This window comes from Protopterus annectens, chromosome 2.part0 (assembly GCF_019279795.1).
Source record: "Protopterus annectens isolate FY-2018-M chromosome 2.part0, PAN1.0, whole genome shotgun sequence".
In the NCBI taxonomy this organism is placed as follows: domain Eukaryota; kingdom Metazoa; phylum Chordata; order Ceratodontiformes; family Protopteridae; genus Protopterus; species Protopterus annectens.
Window position 1 is genome coordinate 135,860,406 of NC_056728.1, and position 12,219 is coordinate 135,872,624.

Below are 12,219 nucleotides of genomic sequence, written 5' to 3' on the forward strand. Positions count from 1 at the left end.
GCAGATGTGAAAGCACTTACGTTTTTAAATTTATGAGCGAATAAACATTTTTTTTATAACTCCTGGCACTGTTTTATTCCGCTGGTGCTTGCTGTTACACATTTTCATTTTTATTTCCAGCGGTTTATTTATCTCAACAAGTGTATTTCTTTTTTATTAAGTGGAATATAATGCATGCAAAACAGTCACCATTTCTATTTGTTTTTTTATATATATTTTAAATTGTTTTACTATGTAAATTTAATGAAGGAGTTAAAGTTTCACTTGCAGAGCTCACTAGGGAGAAAAAGACACTAAAAGCATACAAGCAATATCCAAAAAATAAAATGTTGCGCAAACGTTATCAGCACTAACTGATGTGCAGATCACACATTGCTTGTAAACTGAAGGTTACACAATTAACACATTGTACTTTTTCTATATACTAGTTTGTTACAGGTACATCCAGCATTCCCTATGAAGGATTTGCAGCACTGAGGGGTAGCAATGGACCAAGGAGATTCTGTGTGGAGAAATGGGGCAAAATTACAGCACTTCCCAGGTATGACTTTTGTGCATGATTCTTGACATTTTAGGAGAAGAAGCTGCATTTTGTTTATTGTAGATACAGTCGAGTATCACTTAACCATGTAGCTTTATCCTGACCTTTTGTGAGAGCTCTGTTTGTGTCATGACGTTTAAGATGGGCACCTGTACTGATTGTCAAATAAAGACATTTAATCTGAATTTAGTTTTAAGTAAATGTGAACAAAATTAAACAGAAACATTTGGAAGACAGACAAATTGATAACTGGAATGCTTGAAAAATGAAGCTTTACTTTATCTGTGATAAAGAGATACTGTTCAATGTGTCGATGACCCTGTCTTATTTTTTTTTCCCTTCCGCTTTCACTGAAATACAATATGACCTTCAGAATGGGCTTTCTTCTTTGGAGAACTAATTTACAAACAATAATATATCTTAATACATCTAAAACCAAAATAGTGCATTTTGATAGAAAACCATAAGGTAGTAACAGAGCTAACCATTTTAAAGTTTCTTCCATTTGTTGGTGACCTAACTGACATTCCGACTACTTTCATTTTATGCATTATTTTACCTTGACTAAAATATGAGCTTTAAAGGTCATCCTATTGTGAATTGCTACTTGTTTGAATGACTTATTGGTTCACCATTTGTGTGATGTCTAATTCTTCTGGTCAAGCTAGTTAAACTGTTCCCTGTCTAGGTTCTTAACCAGTAAATAAAATGAAACACAATAAAAACCCGACATACTAAATTTCATTGCATTGCACTGCAGAATGTTTGTACAGATTACCATATGTTGTAGAAGGATTAGTTGCTAATTTAAAGCTGTTTGTTTTTACTCACTGATGGAAAGTTAGTCATCTAAAAAGCCTATCTTATTGGCTACTTACCCACTCACTAATTCTAAACACAAAGAAAACCCAAGCCATACTCTTTGGAGCACAACAAAGGCTGACCAAGGTACCCACCAACTGGGCTATTATCTACTCCATTCAAGAGACAATAGGAATTGGTCAGCATTATTAATACCTTGGTGACTGACTGGACCCCAGTCTCACATTAAAAGCACGTACAAAACACTAAGGCCAAAGTAAAAAAAAAATCTGTCCTTCCAGTCCAGTAAAATATTTCACTTCCTTTCCCACAAAGGAAGAGCTGCCATTGGTAAAGGGGCCTCTCTCCCCCAAATGGAGTATGATCTCCCCGTTATGGCCACTGCATCAGAAAAGAATATCAAAGTTCTACAAACCAAGTAGTAACATCTGCAGACTTATCCACCCTAGCCCCAAAAGAGAACACCAATCTGTCATCACTGATAAAACGCAAATGCCTACCTTTAGAACCCACCCTTCTGGCAGCAGGCCTAGTCTTCGGACTCACAAACTTTATTCCCCTTCCTTATGGTTACACTACATGGCAGAACTTCCCCCCTACAACCTTAGATCCTACCCAGTACATAACTCCACCCTTCAGGCTCCTTATTAAAAGTATACTTCACTGAGGTTTCAGGACTACAACCCAAACAACTAAAAGCTGATGTTCATAAGTGTAGAAAACTAATGCCTGAGAAAGGAAAAAAGGTCAAAAAAGTAAACTGTAAATGTTATTTGCAGGCGGCAAGCCCCCCTTTCCCTGAACATGTATACCAACAAAGAAGTCATACAAACAATATGAAGGGAGAAATCTCCCAAAACAAAGGAATCACTGTCAGAGCGCACTTGATGATTACATTGGCAGTGATTGCCAATGGAAAATGGTGATCAGTGTTCTGATCCTCAATGTATTATGTCTCAGGCACCTGATGCTTAGGGAACAGTAACTTGGGGACATGTAGACAAGCTGTCCACTGAATATGCAGTCTCTGTTCTTGCCCTAAAATATGGGCTAGCATCCCTTCATAGACAAAATCTGTTATATCCTTTCCTAGATTTCACTCAGAGCTGAAGTCATTCTTCAAAAAAGCAAAATGTGTTTCTTTAGCAGCAAAATTAGATAAATTCATCCCAAAATCTCCATTTTCATCGTAAGTCTTATATATATATATATATATATATATATATATATATATATATATATATATATATATATGTATATATATATATATATATATGTTCAGCTATAATTGTAACTGTTTAAAAGTATGTATGTGTTTTTGTATGTGTGTAAGTGTAGTTGTTTAAAAATGTATGTTCTGCATAGTTCTCAACTGCCTAGATTTCTGCAGAATGTCCAGATTTTTGCTTCATATTTTTTGGTCTGCTCCTCATAAAATTTGCGGTTTTCTGGCAAATCACAGATGGCTGAAGTCACTATATAATGACATACGTTCGAGTTTCAGGCTTAGTATGCATTTTCTGAAGGATGCAATCACAAATCATGTTATTGTAGCAACTTTCTAAGTTTATATGAGCAATATTTAAAATATGTCCCTGTTTTTGGACTTTTGTCCTTCCTATTATTTTAGGCTAAGAGGTTGAGAGGTATGATGTCCTGTCTGACAATGGCAGCATTGTACTATGACCACTATGTGTTATTTTTGATCTGACTGGAAATGTAATGTATTCCTGGGCTAAGCCTGAAAATGGTCCTGTAAGATCAGTTTAATATCCTGTCACCAAAGAAACAGACAAATATTCTTATTGCCAAGGCAGACAGCTAATGGGCTTTATCCACTATACATTTTGATCAGTTTGGTAAGGCCCCATTAGCTGTAGAAGTAGTTACAGACGTTTCTTTTAAAGCTGCTTTTCTTTCAAATTCAAGGACCACAGAACAGGCACAAGTTGTGTCATTACTTTCCATCTGAAACACACTGGTAATGGTGACTCACAGGTCTACAAAATTTCATTTTGATGATATCACAGCTTATTATAAGCCTCTTCTCTCCACTAAAGCATACAGCATGGAGATAAAAGCTGCTTCCTTGAGACGATGTCTACTGTTGTTCCTGGGATGGGTCAGGTCAGCTGCAAGGTGGCAGGTATTTTTTTCTTAAGTCAGAAGTTTCCCCTTCCTTATAGATGGAGTTGATTCTCTAAAAACTTTGTGATGTTCTGATGATCACATTTCCCAAATAAAAGCCAAAAACTATATTTTAATATAATTAACCACATAAAGCAACACACAGATATTTATTTAAGGATGCCTTCTTTATAAACATCTTTTTCTTGTGTGCATTTTGACGTTGTACTTTGAGCATAATAGCAATGATAATGGCACTCATGGAGGGTTGCTGTTGCCATATAACAACTGAGTCTTTGTGACTTTCTTTTAAAGTGATTTTTTTTCAATGTTTTGGCGTTTACCTTTACACCATGGCATGTGATGCATAAACTGCTGAACAAGGAACATTTTTCTCTTATGATCCTGTATGAAAAATAATTAAAAAAAATCCAGTTTCCATTCATTGACATCAATGAGGTAAAACAGGCAACTTTAACCATAGTCACATCAGTGCAGGAAAAGCATGTGTTTAATGAGTGCCCCACTGCTCATGCCCGAACGTGATGCATTAAAGCCTGTGGTTGCAACGCACATTAGTCCAAGGTAGGAGATGCTAAGTTTATTTGCACTATGGCTTAATAAAATGTTTATGAATCTTTTTATTAAAAAACATTACAAAAATATAAGGAAGGATGAGCAGGTTGTAAAATGTGTCATGACACTTGACTCATTAAATGCCACAATTCATGTAGCAACATTGCGGAATCACTTTAAAAATACCAACTGTCAAAAACCTGATGTCTCATGCTTCTGCACCTCTGCAGGGCACAAAAAATGTGCACCCCAAAATATATAAAATATATATTGCATTACACAGCATTTATCATTTGTTAACTGAGTAATTGAAGTAATCCATCAGGAATCTTTTTCATTTGTGACACGTGCTTAATTTTTTCAGTATTTTGCATTCATTTTGTTAACCCTGAAAGCCTAAGAGACACAAGTATCTCTTTTCAGAGCCACTGCCTGTGTAAGTGATTTGCTTCCAAGTGTGTGTGTGTGTGTGTGTGTGTGTGTGTGTCTGAATGTTGAAACATGCCTGATCAAACCACAATAGATTGAAAAATTAAGTTAAACTATCAAAGGAACAAGAAGCAAGTGTGTTATGTAGAGGACAGGTAATTCCCCCTTGTACCCCCACAAACTTTAATATAGCTATTCCAAGATTGCACAATAATGAGGAAAGGGCAAACAGTGGGGGGACAGCAGTGTGGAAAGGGTGAATTTCCACTCCCCACTGTACTGTGATCTTTCTTTCTTACTTGTTTTTATTTTTCTGGATAGAGCACTGATCACCATGGATCTTTTTCAAATCTACCCCGGGAGCTGTGCCTGGTTAAGTCACTTGCTCAGAGTAATGCAGTTCGACAATGGAGGCTGAGAGACTCAAACCTTGCACCACTGGACCACAGGAAACTGCTTATTAACAGCTCCCTAATCCTCTAACCCAACTGCCAGATGTTATAAACAGTGAACCAGCGTTTTTCAAACACTTGCCAGTTTGACCATTTATTCCACGGCTCAGTCCATGTGACAAACTGAGGCTCAGTCATTAGAATATCAGATATATATATGTAAGCTTGTACATGTGTGTGTGTGTGTGTGTGTGTGTGTGTGTGTGTGTGTGTGTGTGTGTGTGTGTGTGTGTGTGGGGTGTTATTAACTAGACTACTAAATACACCTGCAGGCAGCTTAAATACACTGTCTGCATAAATAATTTGTCCAAGTAGCACAGTTTGCAAGTGTTGCCTGAGGGACTCAAACTTGGAACAACCAAATAATGCTTATAAACAGAACAGCTTATTGCTTTAACCCTCTAAGCAAAACTGTCAGACTTCTGTTTACATAGATGTAGGCAACACAGTAATGCTCAAGTCTAATACAGACTTAAGCAAGGAATGGAGTAGTAATTGAATCTAAATTGTAGCTTAATCATGCATCTACAAAACATATTGTAAATATGGAAGATAATTATGTGAGATGACAGTATTTATGTTCTAATTACAAGTATAACTAGAAGCGGTTTATAAAGGTTGTGAGCACATAAATCAGAAACTATATTCCCCAGTTCATTTACCTAGTAATTAGGAAGAGACAACAACTTTAAACAAGAACATTAAGTTTCTATAGGAATGGAACAAGCTTTTGGATAAGGAAACAAAAAATAAATAACTGTCAGAAGCACAATATGAAGAGAGAGAGAGGGAGGTGGGTTAAAATAGTCTGGAGGGGGGGGATGATGGGGGGAAACTGATGCAGGTAGCCATAGACAGGAGGTGATATTATGTACTGTATTATAACTATGTTGCACAAATTTGTATTTGTTTACATACTTTGTAAGGTAGCTCCTGAAGTAGGGGACTATACATTGTCCTTAGCTGATCAGCAAAAGGAAAAAGAAAGATGTAAGAGTGTTTTATAAAAACAGCAAGCACTAATCACATTGCCTACATGCTACTTAAGAGTAGAAGGCACAGCAGACAATGCTAACTTGTGCATATGGTGTACCTCATCTAGGGGAAGGTCCTGGTGGGTTCTGTTATCTCCTTCACATTGATGGCATGTGAAATGTCATTCAGTCATTATGCTGCATGCTTGTCTTTGATTCCTGCAACATCAGAAGGCTGTGGCTTTTCTCACTAACACCAGCTGTTTTCATTTGTTTTCCAGGTCTGTCCCTGTGGTGCCAGTAATTTAGGTGGTGCACCCTTGAGGTGCCATCCTTTGGATGAGGCATGAAATGTAGATCCCATCTCCGTGAGTTAGTAGTAGCTTAGATGGACATTAGTTATCCCAGGACATTTTGTTTTTGTTTTTTAAACAAGAAACATCTTTATTAAATTATCACTTATGACATAGGCAGTCATACATTTATATAAATGAAAATAAAACCATATTGACATAATCTTAGTTGCAAGCATTTTACATTACAAAACCATATTGACATAATTTTAGTTGCAAACATTAAACATCACCTATGTTGTTGTTGTTGTGTCTTTCAGCTTTTCCCGATTAGGGGTCGCCACAGCGGAAGTCTGGTCCGCTAATGATTGGCAGTAGATTTTTACGTGCTGAGTTGCCAGCTCTGACGCACAACCTTCAACGAGGGTACGCCCATTCATGCATGTCTCCACACAGAAGACGCTCTAGCTGAGAATCGAACAGGACAACATCTTACTGTGAGCCAACAACGCTACCGCAGCACCACCACCGCAGTGTATTAAACATCACCTATAATCTATCCAGTCATTGTCAGTCAAACATTACATAGCTCATTCAAATCCTGCCTTCCTTAAACCTCCTTCTGCCCCTGTATGCATTTTTTCCCACAATTCCCATTTTTTTCCTGTGTAATTTGCTCCTACCCTTTTCTAAAGATCCCAATTCTAGTTCTTTTATCTCTGTTCATTACTTCTAGTACATTTTCTTTACACTTTTATTTCCATTTTCTAGTAATTGCTTTTTTGGCAGCCACCATAATTAGACTCAGCAAGGCCTTACTTTGTCTAGGCAATTTCAATTCTGTATCATAGCTCAGAAAAATCACTTCCCTGGTTACAATTTTCTCTTCCAGTATCTCTGATAGTGCAGTCTGCATGGAATCTTTAATGTCTGTCAACTCATTACACTCCCAGAAAATATGTTCCCAATTATCTTTTTGTTCCCCATCACACCTCCAACATTTGCTGTCTAGCTGAGGAAAAATTCTCAGGAGTCTACTCGGGATATAAACATATCTATGTAAACATCTCCGAGCAAAAATCCTAAATCTTCTAGATTATGTTGTATATTTGGGAGACAAACATATATCCCCCATTGTTTCTTTGTGAATTGCTTATCTAATTTCTCTTTCCAATCCTTTCTAACCTCCTTTGATTTACAGCAGGACATGTTTTTTTTAAGGAAAAGGAAGCAAGTTTCCCCAGTATCTTCTTGACATATTATCTGTCTATATAAATACAGCATTGCGTCTCCCCTTGAAAACAGACAACAAGCCTAGTGGGACTAACCCATTCAGTAGAAGTAAACAATAAAGTTGCCGTTTTAGATATGCAAATTATTTATTTATTTATTAAATTGTTAGCAAGATAAGTCTATTTGCCAAGGGACCATTTTCAGTCAGGATGTAGAGCTAAAAAAACACGTTGCACATAACTTTTAGACTGCATATATAGAACACTACAGTAAATTAAAATGTGTGATTTGTCATTTCTACTTAATGTCTGTAGTAGGTATGCTTATCTTTATTATAGAGGTGTATGTGTTTATTACACGGATGGGCAAGATTTCACACATTTTAGTTTCTATGTGGGGAGGAACTAATGTAATCTTAGAAAATGGCACCTTCCACAGTAAGAATATTTATAATTTATAATATAAAATAAAAATATAAACATTAAGAGGTATGTACATCAGATATCATTATTGCAAATCTCTAAATGAGGAGTTAAAGTTTAGGAAGCAAAATTGTTCATATTTAATAAGCAGTATGAAAAACATTGTACAAAGCAGTAATGTTTTTTAAACATCTTTATGCAATCATCACATTTTAAATGCATCACAAGTTCATGTGCATTAATAAAAAAGAATACAAGCCATAATAACAGTTTCTGTTATTATTGTCATGTAATGTACATGTTTTCTTTTTAACAGTTTTCATTCATGCCAGCATTACATAAAGTGCTCATTTCTTGCTTTCCCCTAACATTAATTACCCTCTCCCTCTTGAGCATTATTCTGCATGTGTTCTTATCACAAATTACATTTGTTTCTATAAAATGTGTGTCTTCCCCTTTTCAGAAGATACCACCTCCATTTTTTCTCTCCTTTACAATATTCTAAATTTCTCGCAAGAAATAAACATGATCATTCTGTTTATGTTTTCTCAAGGTTTCCTTATCAGCTTTAGTATAATATTTAATTAAGTAGTCCGTCTAGTTCTGACTGTTTTAGAACTGCCTTAGATGTCTTTGAGGAAGCACGCATACAGCCAGCGTGTGAGTGTTTTTCTCAAACCAGGGGACAAACTCTCAAAAAGAATTTCTTCAATCTCTTGATATTTTCAAAAACTGCATTTAATTTCCAACTGTTGTTATATTTCTTGGCGCAGAACCCTTAGTACCCCCCATTCACCTTTTGTATAAATATTCCAAGTCTAGCATTCCCATCTGTCTTTTTTGCAGGACATTCATGATTTGGGCAACTGTGTCCTGTGTAAAAAATGCAAATGTCCTGTTATTTTAGAAGAAAGTGTTTAACTCTTCCAAATATTGCATGAAGTTATGATACTGGATCTGAAGCATCTTAATGTAACACTAAACAGTAAAACAACCATATTTCTATCACAGAGTCTTTAGTTTGGAAATAAAGAGAAAGTGTGTCTTTTGCATTGGTTGAGGGTAAGGCTTGTCTTGCAAAATCTCACATTTAGTTAGCAATAACCCATTTTGGACATCTGAAGTAGTGGTTACTCCAATTACAACTCCAAGGTCACACAGACATGGGGAAAAGCAAAATTAAGTGCTGCCAAAAACAAGCACATGCAGGCTTCAGTAAAATCAAAATAGTAATCATTTGTACTTTGAAAATTTTCTGTTCAGAATTTTGTCCTTGTTTCTTGATAAAAATGTTGGCATTCAAGAACTATTTTTAATAAGCAAAAACACAAGACTGCCACCAAAGCTTTAGAACTCACTTGTCATGCACAAAACAGATCCAGAATAAAAAGCAAAACACCAGGACTTGGAGATGGCTGTAGAATCCAATATAAAAATCTTTATTCGACACAAGCACTTTCATGGGTAACCCCACTTCTTCAGATGTCTAATACATTTTAAAAACAGCTCTTAGTTTAAATATCCCCTTTAAACACGTGATTAAATTTAAAAACAGCTCTTAGTTTAAATATTTTAAAGACAGCTCTTAGTTTAAATATGGAGAATGTTACTTTAAATCAAAAGTGCTTGTTCACACCAGAACAATGTATTGGTTGGTTTTAATCTTGTGTTTAAAGAGGATATTTAAACTAAGAGCTGTTTTTAAAATGTATTAGACATCTGAAGAAGTGGGGTTACCCACAAAAGCACTTGTGTCAAATAAAGATTTTTATACTGGATTCTACAGCCGTCTCCAAGTCCTGGTAATAAACTATTTTAAACACTTCTATTCAAAGTTTAGGGGTGATTAAACTAGATGCCTTAGGAAAGCTTTCTGCAGCAAAGGTAGACTTTCTTTGCATGTTCTTAGAATAGTACTTGAATACAATATTTTTATGTTCAATGAGAAATGCTATAAACAACTGTCAGGTGTTGCAATGGGCATGAGTTGTGCCAATGCACATTCAAACTTGGTTATGGTGAACTGGGAATGTGAAAATATATTGGATAATCCCCAGTTAGCCTTCTATAGGGGTTATGTGGATGATCTTTTTACTTTTTGGAAAGGAACTGAAGAACAATTAAAGTCTATGTACTCACATATTAATACCACTAGCAATTTTCTTAAATTTACTATGAATTGTTCTTCACAAAGTGTAGATTTTTTTAGATGTAACTGTATATAGAGAAGGTGAAGGGTGGTTCACCAAATTGCATAGAAAAGAGTGTTATAGACCACCTTTCCTACATAGAGAAAGTATGCATAACCAAAGTGTCTTTCCTAATATCATCAGAGGACAGGCCCTGAGAGTATCACAGCTTTGCTGTCAAGAAAAGGTGTATGTTAGTGAACTTAATAATCTTAAAACAGGATTTCTGAGCAGGGGGTACAGTGAACAAGAGATTAATAAAGTGTACTATACGGTATCAAAGGAAAGAGAGAGCAAGGGGAAACTCTACTACTCCGATAGAGTAGTAGTAGGGAATATATGTAATAGGAATAAAAGATTAACACAGACTCCCATGGTCCTGCCCTATACTGAGATTAACACAGACTCCCATGGTCCTGCCCTATACTAAGATTAACACAGACTCCCATGGTCCTGCCCTATACTAAGATTAACACAGACTCCCATGGTCCTGCCCTATACTAAGGACAATGGAAGGTTTGAATATATTATCCAACAAAATTGACATTTGTTACTGGTAGATGAGAATACTGCAAATATAGTAGGTCTGCAACCACAGTTTGTATTTAAAAACAAGAGGAACCTGAAACAACAGCTATGTTGCGCAAGGAAAGTTAGAATGATAGAAAATGTGGTCAAGGGTACACACAGGTGTGGGCACTGTGCATACTGTGCTCACATAGATGAGTCCATATTTTTTAAGCACTCGGAGACTGGACATCTATGGGAGCTTAGAAATTCAGCGGAATGTAACACCAGCAATGTAGTATGTGCAGCTCATTGCAAAGTATGTTTCCAATTCTGTGTAGGTAAGACGAATCGTCACCTTAGGGAACGTATAAGGGATCACTTATACTGTACCAGGAAGGGGTTTATGTATAGTGCCCTTGCCAAGCATAGTTTAGAGAAAGGATCTGAACATAGTTTTATGTTTTAGGTCTTACATGTGCAGAGTGCAAACATTAGACTGGGGGATATAGTCAATGCCACAGAAAGTATGGAAGTACATTTGATCCTAAGACTAGGAGCACACAGGGGAATGGGTTTAAATGATTCAGTTCCGTTGAAACCAGCTCTGAAGTCCAGGAAGTTGAAATGAAACATATAATGAAAAAGGTTCACTATATGTACACATATGCATTCAGGATAATTCTGTATTTTTTCTTTTTTCTTTTAACTTGATGCTTTAATTATATGTAACCATGGTAATTATTAGTGAGTGATTTGTGTGAGGTTGTGATTGGTTCATTTGAAATGAATTAAAGTATTTATATGTTGTTAGTTGTGTAAGAGGTTGTCTGATGAAGCAATGTTGCGAAAGCGCTCACCATTTTATAACAATAAATAAGAGATTTTACTTCATTTTTGCTGCAGTTCTACCTGTTATTCCAGTGACCTTCCTTGTTGGTTTTTATGCTTGGGATTTTTTGCTCTGTTAAATTAGATGTCTGTCAAGCAGTTAACCCTACTAGTTGTTGGAAGTTTCTCTGAGTAAACAAAGGAATAAGTGTTTGTCTTCAGGATTTATACTTAGAAAGTTTAGGAATTCTTTTAGCAAGCTTCTCACATTGCCTGCTGCAAACTGGCATCTTTTTCTGTTTGCTGCATGTGCCATTTTACTTAATATAATTTTGCTTTTTTTTGTTGTTTTCTTTCTTTTTGTGCTATCTTTATGGCCTGTACCACACCTGAAATAGGCCTTTTGGATTAATTTCCTTGACCATTTATTAAGGAAAAGAATGACCGAGCCTACCTCTCGAAAAAGGAGAAATTCAACTGCTTTTTGAACAATAAATGTGTTTGTTGACCATGAAGTTGCTTTTAGCTCTGTGAAAAAAAAGCTGTATTTCAGCCATGTTCTCAAAATTGTACACTTCATATTTATAAGATGTTGCAAGTCTGGCTGTGTGAAAAAAATCAGTTTTGAAACTTTATTGCAAAAAAAGGAGGAAAACATTTTGCCAAATGATTATATTAATTACGCCTGTCTTTTTTGTTAAAAAAAAAGGATTGTAAAAAAAGACTTGGGAAAACTCTCAAAAAAAATTTATTGTTGACTTCAGTAGGGGCACTGTTATCCATAGTATTATTAAAGTAAGAAAAAAATAATCACTAGACTAGT

General features: G+C 35.9%; 1 protein-coding gene across 2 annotated transcripts in view; it reads left to right on the forward strand.

Moving 5' to 3' along the window:
- Nucleotides 1-12,219, forward strand: part of HECW2 (HECT, C2 and WW domain containing E3 ubiquitin protein ligase 2) — a 2,117,141-nt gene that overhangs the window by 2,003,599 nt on the left and 101,323 nt on the right. For both annotated transcript variants that reach the window (XM_044060621.1, XM_044060622.1), the window contains one exon: nucleotides 429-541. In XM_044060621.1, coding sequence (XP_043916556.1) covers nucleotides 429-541 — 113 coding nt within the window. The remainder of the gene's footprint in view (nucleotides 1-428; nucleotides 542-12,219) is intronic.